The 21,714-nt window shown below is 36.2% G+C and overlaps 1 protein-coding gene and 1 long non-coding RNA gene across 6 annotated transcripts in view; one reads left to right on the forward strand and one right to left on the reverse strand.

The window, feature by feature from the left end:
* SMARCAD1 (SWI/SNF-related, matrix-associated actin-dependent regulator of chromatin, subfamily a, containing DEAD/H box 1) overlaps positions 1–8,833 on the reverse strand; it is a 69,847-nt gene extending 61,014 nt beyond the window's left edge. For 3 of the 4 annotated variants that reach the window (XM_067736945.1, XM_067736943.1, XM_067736946.1), the window contains exons 1-2: positions 8,698–8,833; positions 7,843–8,081 (exon numbers count right to left, since the gene is read on the reverse strand). In XM_067736945.1, coding sequence (XP_067593046.1) covers positions 7,843–8,032 — 190 coding nt within the window. In that variant the 5' untranslated portion in view covers positions 8,033–8,081; positions 8,698–8,833. Of the gene's footprint in view, positions 1–7,842; positions 8,082–8,363; positions 8,516–8,697 lie in introns of those variants that run through there. The other variant, XM_067736944.1, reaches the window with a different exon arrangement.
* Positions 8,735–21,714, forward strand: part of LOC137224031 (uncharacterized) — a 216,414-nt gene continuing 203,434 nt past the window's right edge. The window contains exons 1-2 of one of the 2 annotated variants that reach the window (XR_010943191.1): positions 8,735–8,865; positions 16,588–16,677. This is a non-coding gene — a long non-coding RNA (uncharacterized lncRNA). Of the gene's footprint in view, positions 8,958–16,587; positions 16,678–21,714 lie in introns of both variants that reach the window. The other variant, XR_010943190.1, reaches the window with a different exon arrangement.

A 21,714-nucleotide genomic window follows, 5' to 3' on the forward strand; every position in this document is an offset into this window, starting at 1 on the left:
TTAAGACTGAGCTTCTACTGCAGGGGGCTCGGGTTTGATCCCTGGTTGGGGAAATAATATCCCAATACTGCATGCAGAGCAGCCCCCCCAAAAAAAAGAAAGAAAGAAAGAAAAAAAAATTCAGGAGAAGTGGCCCCTGAAGATGTGACTGAATTGCTGCAATCTCATGATAGAACTTTAATGGAGAAGTTGCTTCTTATGGATGAACAAAGGAAGGAGTTTCTTGAGATGAAATCTACTCCTGGTGAAGATGCTGTGAAGACTGTTGACATAACAACAAAGTATTTAGAATACTACATAAACTTAGTTGATAAAGCAGTGACAGGGTTTGGAAGGATTGACTCCAGTTTTGAAAGAAGTTCTGCTGTAGGTAAAATGTTATCAAACAGCACTGCATGCTATAATCATTTGTGAAAGAATCAACTGATACGGCAAACGTCACTGTGGTCCTATTTTAAGAAGCTGCCATGGCCACCCCAGGCCTCAGCAACCACCACCCTGAGCAGTCAGCAGCCCTTAACATTGAGGCAAGACCCTCCCCCAGCAAAGACATTACAACTCACCAAAGGCTCAGATGATGGATAAAAATTTTTAGCAATGAAGTGCTTCTTAATTAAGGTACGTACATTGTTTAAGACAATGCTACTGCACACTTAAAAGACTATAGTATAGTATAAATATAACTTTTATATGCACTGGGAAACCAAAAAATTCATGTGACTTGCTTTACTGTGATACTTTATCGTGGTGGTCTGGAACCAAACCCGCAGTATCTCTGAGGTATGCCTATAACGATGACATTTCAAATATAAGAAAAAGGATTCGTCAATAAATGGTTCTGGGATAAGTGACTAGTAAATGATAAATAATGAACAAAGGAGAAAACGGTATCACCTTTTCTTTAGCCCTTATAACAAACTCCAGATGCAAGTTAAGGTTTAAAAAAATTAAAAAAAACAACTCATATCCATCAGTTTGGCTACAAAAAAACCCCCAAAAAACAAAACAAAAAAACAGAAAATAACAAGTGTTGGCAAGGATATGGAGAGAAACTGGACCCCTTGTGCACTGTTAGTGGGAATGTAAAATGGAAAATATATGGTGGTTTCCTGTATGATCTAGCAATTCCATTTCTGGATGTATACCCAAAAGAACTGAAAGCGGGGTCTGGAAGAGATATTTGTATACTCATTTTCACAGCAGCATTATTCACAATAGCCCCAAAGTGAAAGCAACCCAAGTGTCATCCACAAATGAATAATAAAATGTATGTATATATACAATGAAATATTCTTCAGCCTTAAAAAGTGAGGAAATTCTGATACACGTTACAATGTGGATGAATCTTGAAGACATTAGGGAAAATGAAATTAAGGCAGTAACAAAAGACAAATCCTGTATGATTCCACTTTTATAATGTACCTAGAGTAGTCAAGTACATAGAGACAGAAGATATAAGGGTGATTGCTGGGGGTAAGAAGGAATTGTTTAAGGGGTAAAGAGTTTCAGTTTTGTTTAAGATGAATTGTTAATTGTTTAAGATGAAAAGAGTTCCAAAGATTGGGTGTACAACAATGTGAATGTACTTAACCCTCTTTGACCTGTACACTTAACTAGTTATTGCATATTTTACGTATGTACATTTTACTACAATTAAGAAGAAAATTAACACAGATGTGATAGAAGAAAATATGGATGAATATATTTATAATGTGGTGGTAGGGAATGGCTTTCTTTTACCAAATCTTTTACCAGGTCAGATCAGGACCTAAAACCTGTAAGCCTTGAAAAAGATGAACAAACTGACCATATAAAAACGTAAAACTTCTCTGTCACAAACAACAAACAGAATTAAAAGAATAAAATTTAAAAACTTATAAATCATTTATTAGAAAATGAGAAAAAGGAACACAGAAAAAGTTCAAATTGCTAATAACATTTATGAAAACATACTTAATCTTAAAAATAAAGAATAAGAATAATGCAATTTAATTGCTTATTAGCCCTTTAAAAATTAAAAATGTTTGCAATATGTTAGCCTGGTATGAAAAAGCAGACATCTGAAAACCAAGCTGTAGTGTGGTGCAAATTGGTAAAACTTCTGTGTAGGGTGATTTGGCAATTACTAAAATATTACTCATATTCCCTCTAATTTGACAATTCCGTTTCCCAGAATTCTTCCACAGATTGTACAGAGGCAAAAATATCTATTCAAAAGGATGGTCACTACAGCATTCTTTTAACAACAAAAAGAAGAAGAAATAAACCAAAACAACCGATGTCTATAAACAGGAAACTACATGAATTATAATACATCTGTGTATAATAAGATACACTGTGGTCACTAAAAAAAATTGAAGTACAGCATATTTTATATGAACTGACATGGAGAGTATAAAAAATCTACTTTTTAGTTAATAGTTGCATTACAATATGTATGTACATAATACTATTTTATCTAAAAAAAAAGCTAGAATATATACAGGCAGGAAAAAAATACAAAAGAATACCAACACTAAACGAGGATTACAGAAGAGTCTCTCTTCATTACATACTGTTGTAATCATTTAATTTTTTTATATAACATTTTATTTTGAAGAAAATAGCCAAGCATGGAAAGTAAAAAGGTAGAGAAGGAAAACACAAACAAAAAATGTACATTTAAAATGTACTTAAGACATTTAGACTCACTGTACTTTCTATTAGAACAACTGAGCACTAACCCTTTTACCAATTACTGCTTTTCAACTAACACTAATAGACATTAAGAAATCAAAATTTCTATCCAAAGATATAATGATGATTCACATCTTGGCCACACACACTTAAAAAGGACTAAGGAATACCCGATGGTTACAGATCATAAGGCTAAAATGGTATATTCAGCTTCATTCAAAGGATCTTATACATTTTACTGCTTGCAAGGACTTCAGAGAACATCTACACAAAGGAAGTGAAATCCAAAAATGATAATGTCTTAATCAAGATCATACCATCCATAAGTGGCAGAGCATTGCTCTCTGGAAATCTTTTCTGATAACAGGTATAATTAAAATTTTTTTCTCTCACTTATTAACAATGGTTACTTTCTACATGACAACCACATCTAAAGAGCAACCACTTTAGAAGACTGAATATATTTTATCAAGAAATTCTTCAAGCATATACTGAAACTTTCCTCCAACCCAACCCCATAATAACCTATGAACCCATCTATTTTTCTCTTTCACTCCCCCTCCCCTGGATAATATGTGTCTTTATTCCAAGTTAAATAGTCCAGCTGTGTGCGCACTCCCATCCCCTTGATGCCTGTCTTCAGATACCTCCCCTCCCTCATCCTTTTCCTCTCCCCAAGCTTCTTCCCCTTGGATGCTCAATTTTCAACATTCCTCAAACATCTTTTCTTGACATTGCTTCCCCATCCAGCTGTTTCTCTCTTTCCCGTCTTGGAAGAGTAGTCTTCACTCCCTCAGCTTTCTACCGAAACTGCTAAAGGTCAACAGGAACTTTAATTTCCAAGGAAAGTGGTCTGTGATCAGATCCAACTTGACCTCTCTGCAACATTTGATACTGTTCACTATACACCACCCTGGAAACTCTCCTATCTTTAACTTCCAGGGCATTATCATTTTCTATGACTGTTCTAGTCATCCTTTATATCTTTCATTGGTTTCCCTTCCTCTGTCCATCATTAAATATTGATGCTTCTTACCATATATCTTGCTTAGGACATTTTTTGGTAACTACCACAAGAATGACTCCAAAGTTGATTTCTCAGGTTCCCACCACTCTCTGAGCTCCAAACTCCAATGTCCAACCCTCTACTAGACCTTGCTACTGAAATATAAGAGGTAACTCAAATTCAACATGCTTTGGTGTCTTCCTCCTAATCCTACTGCCTAATTCAGTTGACAGTGCCCATCATTCAGCTGTCCAAGCAAGGAACCTGTGAGTTACCTTTAAATCCTCCACATTTAACTGATCATCAAATACCATCAAATAAATATCATATAAAACTTCCCTAAACTGCCTCCTTTGTCATCCCCACTGTCATTTCCCTACATTTAGGCTTCAATTATGGCAACATCTTCATTAATGTTCTTCCCATACTGAAATGCTCTATATTGTGTACCAAATAAAGTCCATCCTCCCTGGCACAGCATATATAGGCCTCTCCCAACCCAGCAGTTTTTGTTTCTAAATCTTTTCAGCTTCATCTATACTGCCCTACACCTCCTCTTCCCTAGATAACCTCACCTATTCCATTTACATACTACACTCCAAGGCAACATATATTTCCATCCCTAGTTCACTGAATAAGCAATGAGTCATTGCTTAGGGTCCACTCAAAGTCATCTCTCTATGACTTTTCCTGATCCTCTACAGAAAGAAGGGATAATTTAATCACTGTGAATCAGACTGTGGTTCTACACTGCTTAATATCTTCCCTTATTATGAGTTACCACATTGTGCTATTTTAACTATATATATTTACATATCCTTTCTTCTTGGTATCCCCTGAGGATTATGCTTAGCTCAACTTTTTATTCTTTACGAGTAAAACATAGTAGGTTCTCTCCTGTCACACTCATTTGTCATTGCTTTATTCTCTCCAAACCTGCTATGCTCCCAGAAAAGTCAAATAAAAAAAGAGAAATAAAGTGTAAGTAATAACCATTGATAATTCTGGGCACTGTGAGAGTAAAATAAACCTAGGCAGGGGGAGGTGACCACAGGTTAAGTGTATGCCCTCATATCCAAAGGTTGGATTAAGGGAGCCTGGCCTATATCAAAAGTAGTTTCAAGTATCCATGACTAAAGAATGACTGATGGCTACGGCACTGTTTCAAGACCATAAAGAGGAGGAGGAATATTTTTAAAATGTGTACAAAGGACTAATACCACCTAATCATCATCCAAAACTCCTTCTTTCAACACATATTTACTGAGGGCCTACTATACACCAGTCAGTCACTGTTCTGAGCAATGGGGATGGATAGATGAACAAGGTCTTTGCTCTTACAGATCTTATATTCTAATAAGGGAGACACGTATACATAATGCAGTGTATATAGAAAAATACAGTACAGTTAAAGGGGGGAGGGGGGTGGTTGCTACTTCAGAGAGAGTGGTCAAGAAAAGACCTTCTAAAAAAGGGTAACACTTCACTAGGCCCTAATGGAACAAAGCAGAGTCACAAGCAGATATCAACAGAAAGCGTCTTGGAGGCAGATGGAAGAGCAAATGGGAAGAAGGAACGACTGAATGGGGTTTGGCATATTCAAGGAACAGTGTATCTGTGGCACAGTAACTGAAGGAGAGGGGTAGGAAATTAAATCTTAACTCATATTATGTAAAGTAATAGGATTAACTGAAAAAGAGTGATTACAGGTAATTTTAACCATATACAATTTCTGTCCTATAAGCTGACTTAGACCCTAAAACTATTTTAAATAAACAAATATAGCATCATCCCACAAAATAACAGAATAAGTTACTAGTTGATGATAAAGAAAGTAAGGTCAATATTCATATCCCACTGACAATTTCCCAATGTCCATATCCAGTCTGATCTTAAATCCAACTTCAGTGTCTTGACCTCCGCACAGGCCCAATGTGCAATTCTGCATCTCCCTCCCCCATGCTAAGTTAAGCTGCGTTTGGTCTACTGCTAAATTGAGGGCAGGACCTTTGATTCTCATTGGAATTTTTAAAGGCATGCCCAACGTCTTACAGTGGGTACTTCATACCTATTCTAATGTACGGAACTACCTTTTTTCCCTCAATCACTTAGACTAAAATTCTTAACATGCATTTTTATCTCACTCCTACACAACGACCTAATTGTAAAATCTTGCCCTTTCTTACTGTGATCTCTCATACCTCGTTCTTCTCTATCTGTACTGCCATCATTAAGTTTGGACTATGAGAGCTTCCTAAATGATTTCTCTCTCTTTAAACTCTACCCTTTAACAATACATAGTACTCATGACTGCTAGGCTGATTGTTTTTACCAAACAAGATTCTTTCATCATTTTGCCCTTCTATTCTTGCATGGATCTACAATGTAAAGTCTCAACTTTGCCTTAGTTTTCAAGATTCTCAAAAATCCACAGGATCAATTAAAATAATCTTTTCCAAAAGCAAAGCTCTCTATTTCTAGTAGGATGAACCCTCACCATTCCTGAAAAAAACCTGACTTCCATATTTCCAAGTGTCATCAAGACTGACCATATGATTTCTAAAGACAATCTCAATTTTAAGAGTAATTTACGTATGAAAAGTCCCAATAAAGAAAGATGGAGTGAAGTCTCCTTAGAAAAAAAGAGGAAAGCAGAAAAATACCTTCTGATGAGAAAAAGGATTTACAATTTTCACATTACTAATATTGATAAATAACTAAAACATTTCATTGAATTCCAGTTTATAGAGTGCTTTTATTTTAGAGGTGAAAAAATTGTGGATCTCAGATAATCTAAGTGACTTGTCCAATGTCCCATTTAACTAAAACGAAGAAGCAGAGGCTTCCAAGGACTCAAAATCCCATGCCTACACCCTGGCCTTCCCTGCCCTCTCTAACTACACAAGAAACAGATTAAAATATTTACTGTTAAAATATTAAAGTACCTGGATGTTTAGATATTAACCACAGCACGTTATGCAAACCAAATATCTGTTCAAAGAATGCACACAGGGATGTCACTCCAGTGCTTAAATCCTCCAGTGGTTTGAAATCAGGTAAGCTCAAAACTCTTCAGATAAACAAAGCCTTTCAAAATTTGACTTCTAATTACACCAAAGTATTTTAAAATATTACTCTAATGATAACTTGTAGGGACTCTGCCCTCACTGCTACATTTAAGTAGAAGAGTAGCAAACAAAATGGGGATATCAAAGATGAAGACATATATTACCAATTTTGAAATTTAAAAGCTGCTTGTGAAATACTGAGTTTTGCACTAAAAAAATGTATTACTGAATTAAACATTAAAATATAACTTGGAATTAGACTGCTTGGATTTGAGCTCTGGTTCTACGAACTTGCTAACAATTTAACCTCCCTGGGGCTCATTTCTGCAAAATGTGATAATAATATCTTATAAGCTTGTTGTACAAATTAAATAAGAGGATGTGAAGCACTCACCGCTATGCCTAAAACACGGTAAAAGATCATATATATTCTAATCACTAACTGTTCGAAGAACACAGATTAAGATGGGAATGCTAATTTCTGACTCCTTCTCAAATCCTACTGTTCCGTAACAATTAGCTGAAGAGGTTAAAAATGGTTCAATCACAATGAAGAATACCAATTATTCATTTGCACTTTGGAGAGCTCCAGGAAGTCAGGTGGTTGGCAAAATTTGTACGTCATCTGCTCATAGAGGCTGTGTTCAGGCACCCTGAATAAAGTCTAACTCACAGCAGATGATCAATATTTTTTGGAGAAATACTGGAATGAATGTAAACGTCTGGCAATAACATCCTCAAAGTCTATCATAGGACTGACTCACCTAGTTCTTCCTCCCTTAGCTACCACTCTGACCTAAATTCTGATTTTAGCTTCCATCATTGGGCCATAATCTAAGAACTCCCATAAAAGCGGAACAACTATGGAAGGATAATCAGTTGTAGGTACATGGTGCCTTTGGCAGTCCCAAAGCTGTATGTAAAAGGGCATGGTGAAGGACAATGCATCAGTATGTATGACATTAAGCACAAAAATTAGAAGCTCTTCTGCCTTTCTTCTTAAAAAACAAAAAAGAAAACCCCAAAAAACAAACAAACGAAAAAACCTCTCTATCTCTTGATGCTGAATCAATTTGCAACACTGTAACTCACCTGTTTTTTCAGTTATATCTGAATCAGGGGTGCCTGCCCTGCTAACTTCCCCTTCAGCATTCTCCTCTTCAGCACTAAGAGAAATTGGTGAAGAAGGGCCAGGCAGGGAGGGTTGAGGGGTTGCTTCGGGCGCTTCCTCAATCTTATTCCTTTTCTCAAAGCGAAAACGGTCCAGGTTGAAAAGATTCATATTGGTAGAAACCACCACCTCGTGGGGATGGGAGCTTTAAATGAACTATCTGCAGGGAGAAAATAAAAAGAGAAAAAAGAGCCCATGAAATCAATATAAAATACAAAGCCACAGCAGTTCATTCCGAAGGCAATTAAGAGCCCGCAAACATGCCAGTGGCTCAGGATGACTATCATGGCAGCGCCTCATTGTTAGGCCACAACAATCAGGTGGACAGTGGTATCCTTTTAAAATTTTCCATTGCTCTTTTCACTCCCCTTCGTTTCCCACCCCCCCACCCCGCCCCTCCTTCCTCGAACCACACGCTGACCCTCGTGCAACCTCCTCTTACCCCAGCACGCGCAGGCACGTTCCCCACGCTAACCCCCTGCGGGCGGCGCGCCCGCCCACAGTGAGAGGCTCCCTGCACTACGATGCTCCCTGCCTCGAAAAAGGACGTGCCAGGGCCCGTGCCTCGACACTGCGGGGACACAAAGGGGCCAAAGGAGGGGAGCGGCGGAGGCCGTGGTGGCGGGCACCCGCCCGGAAGTTGACGCGGCGCGATCCCAGCTGAGAGGAAGCTGATAGGATCAAGAAAACACAGGGAAGGTTCAGAAGTGGGGAGTGTTCTGCGGCACCTCTTTTAACGCTCGCTCGCTCGGTGTCACTCTTCCCTTGGTACTTACGGTCTTGCAGCCTCGGTGCCCTGTAACAAAGGTTAAAAAGCGAAAATAATTCCTGGCGTGGAGCGACGGTAGCCGGGCCGGGACCTTCTAAAACGGAACAGAGAAGCCTAATGAGCGCGTAGTGATGACGCAACACGCAGCCTAGGCTTTTCTCTTCCTCAGCGACTTGTAAGTGGAAAATGTCTAGGCGCGCGCTGTTGTCATGGTAGCCAATACCCGCCTCTTTGCCCTGGGAGCTTGCTTGCGGCCTGTTTCTTCAGGTTAGCCAGAAAGTTGTTAAATAAAACAATAATAAATAGCACAATGACAATATATAGCCTAATAATAATATTTAATATAATATATGATATATTATAATCTATAATATTTACATAATATGTCGACAGTATAACACCATTGTTCTAAAGCCTTTACGTATAATCTCAAGAAGGCTGTTTTTATAAAATAAGGAAACTGAGGCCTGCAGATGTTAAGTAGTTAATTTGGTAAAGAGGAAAACCCAGGTATGTTGAGCTTCAAAGCGTATGAACTGCCTCCGCACTGTTGGCTGGATTGTTCCTAGAGTGGAATATGACAATTAATTCCGATATCTTAATGGAAATATTACGTTAAGAATATTTCCTCCCTTTGTTCTAATATTAAACAGGCAATTTTCTGAGTCGTAATTTGATCCACTGGTTGGCATTTACCTTGAAGAAGAATTACTACAAGTCATTATTCTGCCAAATACATTGGTCACTGTAAACTCAAATTAGCACTCTGTTTATAAATCAGTGTTTTGAATTGCAGAACACGAACCCACAATTTTATCACATGTGGGCACGCTTATAAAATTAAATGTATAGGCCCATAAAATTCAGGGTCAACGACTGAACAATTGGGATTTCCATTGTACCTATCTTTAATATCCCATGAAATGCCCTAGATTTATGCATGCATGTTAAATTATGTGATCAAAGGTTACATCAACTTATAAATAGTAAAGTATTTTTGGTGTTGAAAAATATTTGCTTTAAGATCTACTCCCTTAGCCACTTTCAAATATGCAATACAGTATGATTAACTGTAGTCACCATGCTGTACGTGTAATAGAAAAAAAGGAATATTTGCTTTATATTCAGAAAGATCTAGCATTGAAAATGGATTCCATTAGCTGAATGACTTTGAGCAAATTGTATATAACATCTCTAAGTCTCATTTTCCCCATCTTTTAATTGTGGTTGATGATACTGTTGACCTCTTAGGGCAATTTTCTGCAGCAGTCCTAACTCCTTGACATTTTGTAGAGCTGGGACAAGAGTGGAAATGGAGACCCACATACCATATATCTAAATATTGAAACATTATAAATACAAGAGCTAACAAAATGTAAAATTATAATATGTTCGTTCTATCATCCTATTTTGAAAATGATCTGGAAAGCAAGGCTGAATTTAGAATTCCTATGTGTCAGAATGTGGGAGATTCAAAGAGCATTGGTCGGCACATGTATCCTGCCTTCCCTGTGTCACCTCCTCCCACTTAGTTTGATACCATTGGAGGCCTTGTGTTCATGCGTATGGACACCCACCTCAAATGTCCAAGTCTGACCCTGCCTAGGGTTGGCATATTTTTAAAAATGTATGCTGTGTTAAATTTGAATTTTAGATAAACAACGAATACTTTTTTAGTATAATTATGTCCCATGCAATACTTGGAACTTATTCATACTAAACAGTTATGTGTTGTTTGTCTGAAATTCAAATTTAACAAAGTACCCTGTATTAAATTTGGCAAACCTACTCCCACCCCACTGCTCCATCACCTCTCTGACCTAGGGGCCTTTTTGCTGGGTCTAAGGATATAGATACTAGAAGCACTATTGGCCCTCAGCAGAAAAGACCTGGGGAAAAAATCACTGTTAGCCATTTTGGAGCCTTATGAGCAGAGAATTTTGAGAGCCAGGTACTCAAAAGCATTCCCCCCTGCATCAGGAACTGACTTTATTATTTTAAGGAATAAAATATTCATTAGGTATGTGACTTTTGCTGAAGTTTTTGGTTCATTCTCACTGACAATGGTCATGACTATTTAATTATTTTTTTATGTTTATTTTTTGTTTTTTTAAAACTTTTTAAAATTTTTAATTGAAGTATTGTTGATTTATGATGTGCATTAGTTTCTGGTGTACAGCAAAGTGGTTCAGTTATACGTATGTGTGTGTGTATTTATATATATATATATTCTTTTTCAGATTCTTTTCCCTTATAGGTTATTACAAAATGTGGAGTATAGTTTTCTGTGCTATGCAGTAGGTCCTTGTTGGTTATCTATTTATATGTAGCTTTATATGTGTGTATATATATATATATATATATATATATATATATAAAATGAAATATTACTCAGCCATAAAAAAGAATGAAATAATGCCATTTACAGCAACATGGATGGACCTAGAGATTATCATACTAAGTAAAGTAAGCCAGACAGAGAAAGACAAATATCATATGATATCACTTACGTGTGGAATCTAAAAAAAAAAGTGATATGATACAAAAGAACTTATATATGAAACAGATCCACAGATGTAGAAAACAAACTTATGGTTACCAAAGCGGAAAGATAGGGGGAGGGGTAAATTAGGAGTTTGGGATTAACGTATACACACTACTATCAAAAGCATTTTTTAAACATCAAGGCACAGGTTCTGAGTGAACATCTCCCTCACAGATTCCTTGCCCTTTGGGACTGGATGTAGCTGAAAAAGAGCCAAATTGAGCCCTGTAAAGCACTAGGTCCAGTATAGGAAGCGTTCTCTCCCAGTTCTAAGTGTGGGGTGGTTCTGCAGCATTCATTGACCTGGGAGAATTACAATGATGATCCAAGATTGGGAGTTTGATTGATGATGGATCAAAACATTAAGAGAGTATATAACAAAGTAACACAGACTGCCATAACGAAGTACCACAGAAAGGGTTGCTTGCACAGCAGAAGTTTATTTTCTTACAGCTCTGAAGGCTAGAAGTCCAGTTTCAAGGTGTTGGCAGTGTTGGTTTCTTCTGAAGATCATGAGGGAAGGATCTGCTCTAAGCCTCTCACTTTGGCTTATAGATGGCTGTCTTCTCCCCAACTTTACATAGTCTTCCGTCTGTACTTGTCTGTGTACAAGTTTCCTTTTTTAAGAAAAGGACACATCCTATTGGATTAGGGTTCACTTAATGACCATACTTTAACTTAATTACCTTTAGATAGGTTTAAAAAGCCTATCTCCAAGTGTAGTCACATTATGAGATACTGGGGGTTAGAATTTCAACATATGAATTTGGTTTGGGGGGAGGGGGATGGAGAAACAATGTATCTCGTAACAGGCACAAGAGAGTGGAAGGACTCTCTATTTGGACCTGAAATCTTCTAGAATGATAGCAGGAGTTGGGGCTGAAAAACAGTCCTCTGATTTTTCTTCCTTCTGACCCTAAATATGGTCATTCTCCAAAGTTCAGTCCTTGGTCCTCTGCCTGTCTCACTCTGCTCTTTCCCAGAGTGGTCTGATTATGGTGGTGACTAATTTGTCAAATCTTACTCAAATATAGACTTAAAAGAAGTTAATCTTACTGTTTATAAATTATAACTCCGTAAACATAACAATTTAAAAAAAGTGACTGTAAACATTTAATTATTGATATGGAAGAAAAATTTGAAAACCACCTTCTCTCCTAGAATGCATAGGGAAAAAAACAAAGAGATGAAATCAATAAGATTTAAAGAAGTGATAAATACAGGAGTCAGAAGACTGAGAAACAACCTTTGATTAATTAATATAATCAAAGAAAATGTCCAGAATAAATAATGAAAACTATAATAGAAAATGTTCAGGAGTTTTCATTAGTCTGCAAGTGAAAGAGTGCATTGGGTTCAAGACAGCAGCAATTAAAAGAGACTATCTACTAAAAATATCCTAAAGAATTATTTTTTAATTTCAAGAATTAAAAACAACGTCTTGCAAGCATTTTTTTTCCACCATAAAACCCCCTACAGCCTACAAAGGGACAAAAAAAAATCAGTCAAAAACTTGTTCGTTAAACTAAATGCCTGAAGGTAATTATGCAATATCTACAAAGATTTGAGGGAAAAGATTGGGACTCAGTAATTTTCTAGATCTCATATATATTATTAATTTATGCAAGAAAAAAATTTCAAATTTTATTTCTTGGGAATACATCTTCCTTAAAATGTTCCTAAAGACATAAATCCAGCTGACAGGGTAAAAAAATGAAGGTTTCAAGAATGGACAATTCATGGTGTAAAAGTATTCTGTTAAGACTAAAGATAGTTAGGACTTAATAATTATAAATATGGTGTACTAGTCCACTTTTTGTTGCATAACCCCTACAAAATTTTAGTTGCATAAAACAATAAGCTTGATTGGCTAATGTGGCTCAACTTCAGGCTACAATAACTGTTTGCACATAGTACATACTCAGTAAATACTTGTTTAGTGAGTTAAAGATATTAATAACTAGACCAAATGTCTAAGCATACAGATAACGAGAAATAAATTTTAAAATAAGCTGAGTATCTTCAAAATGATACATGCTATGGAAGAACAACATGAACCAGAGTTTACAAATCTCAGGAAAGAGGTGACATACCTCAAGAAAGGAAGAGAAGTAAAAGAAAAAAAAAATTAGAAAGGTAGATTAAACTGGTTGTATCACGTAGATAAACAACATAACAGATAATGCCTTAAGAGAAATAGAGGGTGAAAAGGATTAAAAAAATTAAAACTAAAAATATAAAGGCAAAGATATTTCAAGAGAAAATAATAAATATTGAAGATAAACAAAGAAGATCCAACATAATTATAATGGAAGTCACTACAGAAGGAAGCCAAAGCAAAGGTGTGGAAGAAATAACTCAAAACTATAATTCAAAAAACATTTCCTGAAAATTACAAGGATTTGAAACTATGTATTGAAAGAGTACATCATTTACCTAAGAATATCAACCCGATGGCCAACACCAAGACATATTCTAGTAAAATTTAGACTTTAAAGAAAAATTTTAAATATTCCTTGAACATTTAGACAGAAGCAAGCAAGTGACCTATAAGGGAAAGAAAATTATATTATAGACACACTTTTAACAGCAAGTCTTCATGCCAGAAGAAAATGGAATATTGTATTTAGGATGCTCATGGAAATAAAATGTGACCCAAGAATTTTATATTCAGCAAAAGTGCCTTTCAAATATAAAGACACAGGTAAGCTATCAACGTCATGCCAGAACTCTGTGGATATTGCTCTCTTGAGCACTCCTGAAGAATCTACTAGAAAATGAGCTTCATAAAACCAAACTGTCAATAGAGACAATGAAGTGAGGACAGATATCAAGCACTAACTACATGGTTATTTATAGAACAAAGACAATATGAAGTTTCAAAGGCAAAGAGTATAGTATTTAATGGCTGTATGATCTGTCAATGCATACCTCTTAAAATGGGGAGAGAATGGTAGGAACATATGAAAAAAATACTTTCTTAGCTTTTTAGTAATTGTATTGCAGTAAGTGTATTAGTATTAGACTGTTATGTGTATATTATTGGGCAAAGCAAATGAATAACTCTATCATTTCTTGTTTCTTTGAGAACCAGAATCCTCAAGTAGAAGAAAGGAGCTAAATGTGTTAGAGGTTAGAGTGCAAATCCTAGAGTGCAGAGTGGTCCTTTATTTGAACTGAAAATATCTGTAGGAACTTATGAGGTTTGATACACACTATATATATATAAATGCATTGTATGTGGGTTTCCTATTTGTGTTCACTGGAAAGGCCTAGGAACTGATTAGGCTAATACATATCCCTACCTCCAAGACTGTGGTCTTGAAATATCATTTACCACTAAAGGAAACCAGGACTTTTTGAAAAAAGGGACAGATTCCAGTCTGGGAGAGGAAATGTACAGAATGAGCCTGGAATGTCTTCATATACCAAAAAGCAAGGAAATTATCAAAGACCACTAACATCATGTCGAAAAGATTCAAGAGTCAACTTGAAGAGGCTCCTACTACAGGCCAAAGATGGTGCAATTTGAACTTCAATAAGATATAAAAATTGCAATTATTTGAAAGCCATTAAATATGTTTAAATCTATGAGTTTTTCTGATATTAAAAAATACTGGTTATCTTTAGAGAATGAAAGGAGACAATTATCATGAAAACTAAAAAGTACGGGAAAAGAATCATGCTTTTATCCTGCCTTTTCTCTATAAAGGTCTCTACTAAGTAATCAAATAATGATTGAAGGAAAGTGTCTCTTTATGAAAGTATTCGAAATAGTAAATGAGAAAGAAATGATAAAATTGAATCACTGCGTAAGCCTGGCCGAAATTTGCGACCTACAAAATCATAAGATATAATAAAATGGCTAACCACTAAATCTGGGGGTGGATTTGTTATGCAGTAATAGATAACTGGAACATATCCAAGCATTTTCCTACATTTTTGTCTCAAATGTACTGATTCTCTCAGTTAGAACTAAAAGATTCCTTATTTTCCCTTCTTAAAATACCAAGACTCAGAAACTGTCTAGAAATCATAGGCTCATTTCTTATTCATCTCAAGTTTGGAGTAGCTGAGTCCAAAAGTCAACACTTGATAGATTTTGTTTACGTGTTGTCACATTTTTCTCTCTGCGTTCTTTGCCAGAAGAATTATTTCCCACAGTAGTATATAATTCTTCTTTCTCAGTAATGTAAATGAGATTAGAGGCACCTCTTCTTTAGAAATATATACTTAGTCATAGAAAGGCATTATCATTTCTAGTTTGTATTAAAATGCTTTTTTTTTTTTTGGGAGGGATAAAATATGGATCTTATTTGGTTTCATCTTAATTGCATTCGTTCTATCTACATTTTATTGCCCACTCATTGCTCCATGTCAGTTCAATTCTATTCTATTTGAACTTGAGATATACACGCAATATAATGCTAGGCACTTTCACTCAAAAACATTTTCCGATCTTGTCACCAGCTAAATTCTCTTCTTATGGATTTCAAGTTTCCTGTAATGAGTTAGGGATTTTAAACTCCTATTTTTTTTTTACAACTTTATTGGAATATAATTGCTTTACAATGGTGTGCTAGTTTCTGCTTTATAACAAAGTGAATCAGTTATACATATACATATGTTCCCATATCTTCTCCCTCTTGCGTCTCCCTCCTTTCCACCCTCTCTATCCCACCCCTCCAGGTGGTCACAAAGCACCGAGCTGATCTCCCTGTGCTATGCGGCTGCTTCCCACTAAAATGCTTTTTATGATTCAACATGGTAGTTAAGATAAAGTTCCTAGAATACAGACCATAAAATAAAATTTTGTCAGCAGGACTACTCAAATGTGGTGACTAAGATGTCGGAAATAAATTATCGCTTCAGGGGTCCCTATGGGAATAGAATTTACCTTTTATATTGTTTTGTCTTTTTTTTGTTGTTGTTTACTTTGGTCGTGCTGTGTGGCATGCAGGATCTTAGTTCCCGACCAGGGATAGAATCTGTGCCCCCTGCAGTGGAAGCGAAGAGTCTTAACCACTGGACCACCAGGGAAGTCCCAGTATTCACCTTTTAAATTAAAATAGATATTTTTGTAGGGCCGCTGTGATGGTTAATCTTATGTGTCAGTTTGACTGGGCTAAAGATGCTCAGATAGCTGGTAAAACATTATTTCTGGGTGTGTCTGTGAGGGTCTTTCTGGAAGAAATTAGCATTTGAATTGGTAGACTGAGTAATGAAGATTGCCCTTGGCAATCATCCAATCCATTGAAGGTCTGCACCGAACAAAATGGTGGAAGAAAGGCCAATTCACTGTCTGCTTGAACTAGGACGTCCATCCTTTCTTTCTTTCTCACCTGTTCTCAGGCCTTCAGACTTGGGTCTTGGACTGGAACCACACCACCGGCTTTCCTGGACTTCCAGCTTGCAGAGGGACTTCTCAGCCTCCAAAATTGAGTGAGTCAATCTCTCATAGTAAATCTCTTCCTGTATACTTATATGTATATCCTATCGTTTCTGTTTCTTCATAGAACTCTGACTAATACAGCTGCCAAAATCCTGTTAATTACTTGTTAGTTTTGAAATGGGCTCAGTGAAAATGTTTGCTACAATCTTCACATTTCTTCATTAAATAGGAGGAAAGGCTTTGTTGGAATTTCTTTTTCTTTATATTTACCAAAATAAAACTATGAAGCAATTTGAGGAAGGAGCAACCCTTCCAAATTTGAATTGAATTGAATAAGAAGCCAAACAGGGCTTCCCTGGTGGCGCAGTGGTTGAGAGTTCGCCTGCCGATGCAGGGGATGCGGGTTTGTGCCCCGGTCCCAGAGGATCCCGCATGCCGTGGAGCGGCTAGGCCCGTGAGTCGTGGCCGCTGGGCCTGCGCGTCCGAAGTCTGCTGCTCCGCGGCGGGAGAGGCCACGGCAGTGAGAGGCCCGCGTACCAAAAAAAAAAAAAAAAAAAAAAAGAAAGAAACCAAACAAAATAATAAACAGCAACAGCGATTAAAAATGGGATTTGCAAACCTGATATCTTAAAAACGTAAACCACACCTGGTTGGTAATGGAAACTTGTGTAAATTAACCTCCCACATGCAAATATGAAACGGAAAAGACAAGATGCCAAGTCATAAAACTAAATATATTTTTCTTCCTTGGTAACAGGAAAATAACACAAATATTACCACTTTGTAAGCAAATACTTCTTTTCCTAGATTAATCATTCTTAATTTGGGGAGGTGAAGGGGATGGTAATGAACCTCTTTTGAGAATCTGAGTTTTTAAAAACTATGGAATGCCTTCCAGAAAGCTGCATATGCACACGATGGATTGTACGTAATTTCAGGAGGTTCATGGACACCCTAGTACTCTGTGGTCTTCACATTAGGAAATTCTGTCAAAGAGGTCCTCAATCCTAATAACTCTGGAGGAATCCATGGTGATACCATCCCTGTATGTGCCTTTTAGAACATAAAACCTCTAGTAACTGCCATTACCAATTTAGGGGATTAAAAATATTGAGCATTTTCACCTTTTTGATAATTACCTGCTATATTTTGTTAACTATCGTAATTGTTTTTCTGGAAAAAGGTAGGATTTAAATTCTAAATAAAGTACATAATGCTTGCTTTTCAGTAACTTCCCATTAAGGAGCAAAGCTCATGTTGTAACTTTTCCTTACTTGATTATTTTCATCCTAATTTCTTCCTCTTCTTTTTTCTACTTATGCATGTCTTAGAACTGTCAGGATACTCTCAACTGGAAATTGAGTTCACACACACATACACACAAGACCTTACTTTTTCTGCCAGTGTCCTTGCAATTCAATTTCTTCACAGCACTCTATAACTGTTTTGTTGTTGTCCATACCCACAGTGTCAGGATGGTGCTTGATACTTTGAATCATTCAACTCACACATCCAAGTCCAAATTTTACCATATTTGTACTTGCAGCATCTCATTTTTGTTGTAGTAATTCTTACCTGGAAATTATCCTTTTATATCTGCCACTCTGCAGATGTCATGTCTCACAGTGTATTTAAGTCATACCAGATCATTGTAATCAATCCTGTACATATATTTTTTTCTTCTTGGATTGGTCTTTACAAAGAGATTCCCCCCAAAAAAAAGTTCTTTCCTTCAACCACTTCAAACTCAATAAACATTAAACATAATTCAAAATTCTTCTTACTGCCACATCTACTTGGACTTAGTCAAAACATAGTTCTGGGAATAGATTACATGTTAATGTTTTACATTTTTGGGCAGTGTATGTTGTCTGTGGACTGTTCCTACTTAGGTATTTGATAATATTATAAATGCCTTACATCATACATGTCTGTATTCTTGAAAGTAGAAACTTTACTGAACCAAAAACATGGGCTTCAATAAATAGTCATGGATGATAGATTTATAGTCAGATATAATGGGGAAGATGAACTCTTCATAAGAAAGTAATAAAAATTACAAAGTCATTGTGAAATTAAAGACACCTGGATTCAAATCCCATCTCTTTTGTTTACTAGCGGTGTGATATTCTCTCAATTTCCTTATCTGTTATATAGAGAAAATAGTACCCACACCAGAGGATTTCTGTGGATTAAATTTGAAATAATCCATGCTTAGGGCAGGAGCTGGCCAATAGTTAATACCAAGTAAATATTTATTATTTTTAGAGTGGAATTCATCTTACCTAATGGCTTAGGCTTCCAGTAAGCAAATTATGTGAAAGATAACTTTTAATTAAAATTATCCTTATAAATTCTATAAATTAGTCATAAATTATAGTGTACATAGATTTGTATATACTACATAACTCCCAGTAATTAATTAATCATTATTGTGTGCCTACTCTGTACCAAAGGACTATGAGAGGTGCTAGGAAATATGAGAATGAACAAGACTGATGTGATTCTTATATTTTTTCAGATAGCTTAAAGTCTGTCAGTGAGATAATTAACCATGAATTACAAAGTAGTATAGTATATGCTATGATAGTGAAAGTAAAGTATACAGTGCTAGAGGGGCTCTTATGATTTGTTGGAGAAAGCTAGGGAGAAGGTGACAGCTGAGTCCTGAAGGATGAGTACAAAAAACCAGTAAAGGAGATAAAGTGGTGACAAGGAGGGGAAAGGCTGAAGTCCTTTAGAGATCATATAAAGGAGTATGTACTTAATCCCCAGGGCAGAAGAAAGGATCAAAGGTTTTTAAGCAGTTGCAGTTAAGAAAGTTGACTCTGGTGTTTATAAACATTGAGCTGGAGTGCAGCAAGAATGAAGGCCTATCTTTACAAAAGAATGACCGCTAATAAATGTAGAGGAACGATAAAATTGTTAAACCACTACTTTGCAGACTTAAAATAATAATGTAGGCAAGAATCATTAATGGATGATGGCAAAATGAATGGGTGAAAGGTTGGTGAGGAATAGGATAGTCACAAGATATTCAAGTTTTCATCCCACAGGTGATTTGCTAATTACAAAGGGAAGTTTGTATCCTTACAATGCAGAGATCTGGTGAACTTGACATTATGTGCCTCTTGACATAATGCAGTTAGTTGTAATGGGCTGCTGAATTGTGTCTCCCAAAAATTCATACGTTGACATCCTAACCGCTGGTATCTCAGAATGTTACTATATTTGGAGATAGGAATTTTAAAGATGTAATTAAGATAAAATGAAGTCATATGGGTGGACCCTAGACCAAGGAAGTGATGGTGGAGGTGGAGAAAACAGGATGGATTTTGAAACAAAATTATAAAATATAATTGGCAGGATTTGTTGAAAGTTGGAGATGTAGTGGGCATTGCTGGTGGCAGGGGGAGGAGAATTCTGGGATAAACAATGACATTGATGTTGGTTCCCCTGAGATAGGGAACAAAGGAGGAGGAACTAGTTTGGGGGAAATGATGACATCAACTTTGGATGATGACAGCCATCGATCAGGATTTCTGGACCCACAAAGCTGTCATGATAACCACATCATGGTATAGACCTGCTTGAAAGGCCACTCATTTTTCCCTAGATGACATTTTAATGTAGTTCATAATTAATTATAAAATCAAGAACTATGCCAGGCACTTAAAATTACATTATACTTAACAATCATCACATAGTCCAATTAAATAATTATTTGGCATATTTTTTCTTTGAGCCTTAGTTCCTCACTGTAAAACAGGGATAATACTTAGTCATGTTATAACAAATGTGAGGAAGCAGAAATTGTGTTGTATCCCAGGTGCCTACTATAATGGTCATGTTTATAATAAATGCTTAATAAATATATGTCAAATTGAACACAAATCTGAAATTTCCCAATGTTCACTCCTCATTCTACCAGTAGACAAGCTTGTGCTATGACCAGTTACAATAAAGTTACTGATTTTTTCAGGCTGTAAGTAAGAATTCAGGATAAAAATTGTGGAACATATTAAGATATATCAATTAATTTAATCTTGATTACATTCATGAAGATGTTATTTTTGCATCTTATAAATGAAGAATTTGGGAAAGATGAAATGGAAGTGACCTAGACCGTCTTTGCTGGTAGGAGGCAGAAGTAAGACTGGAAAACAGACATGGGCTGTTTTCTACTGCCCCACAGGTGCCGTAGAAAATGCTAAGTTAAAAATCTGAGCAAGAATAAATGAAACAACTGTGAATTTTATGTGATCCTAGACATTGCCCCAGCTCATGTACAATGACACTCTACCCAGGTTTCATGTTTCACTTTTAATTTTAGGTTTGTGCCTTTTCTGAGCAGAGAAATTCATGAGGGGTGAGATGGATGCTGTGTGTACACACCTGTATAGACACACACCACCTTTCACTGGTGATTAGAAGTAATAAACGTTTAAATTTATGTTCTAAGACAAATTTAAACTTAAGTCCTTATAGAGGGAAAGATAGGTTAGTAATCCATCACAACTCTAACTCAAAATCAGTTTAATTTGTTGTCAGTTACCACCATTTTAAAGGTATTTAAGGGTAACTCTCTAGATAGATACATAATCTTAAAACACGTATAAAAAGATCAGAAATCTAATGTGATAAAATACAGCATAGATAAAATATTTTATACGTTTTATAAGTTCAGAGTTTGGCTCCATTTGAAATTTGTATAGCACACCTGGTTTCTCCTCTTAATATCAATATAAGATACTTCTGAGACTGATTGGAAAAGCATTTTTGAGTTAGTGTACTAGGAAGGATTACTTTATTTTTATGATTTGTGAATGACTTGCACTATATAAGAATCAATAGCAAAGTTGTCTTTGAATGACAGAATTGACCAGTCACTTTTCTCTTTAGGCAAATTAGATAGAATAACTTAAGGAATTCCTAGAAGTGCCTCTGTTCAGAAATCTAATTGTCTTACCTATAATGCCCACCGTTCAGGTTTTATTTGTGCTAAGCATTGGCCTGGTTTAAGATGGTGCTTAAAAAAAGTAAGTACCCCTAGAAAGGAAATTAAATCTCAGGTAAATGCGTTATTG

The sequence above is a fragment of the Pseudorca crassidens genome, chromosome 4 (assembly GCF_039906515.1).
Source record: "Pseudorca crassidens isolate mPseCra1 chromosome 4, mPseCra1.hap1, whole genome shotgun sequence".
NCBI lineage: Eukaryota > Metazoa > Chordata > Mammalia > Artiodactyla > Delphinidae > Pseudorca > Pseudorca crassidens.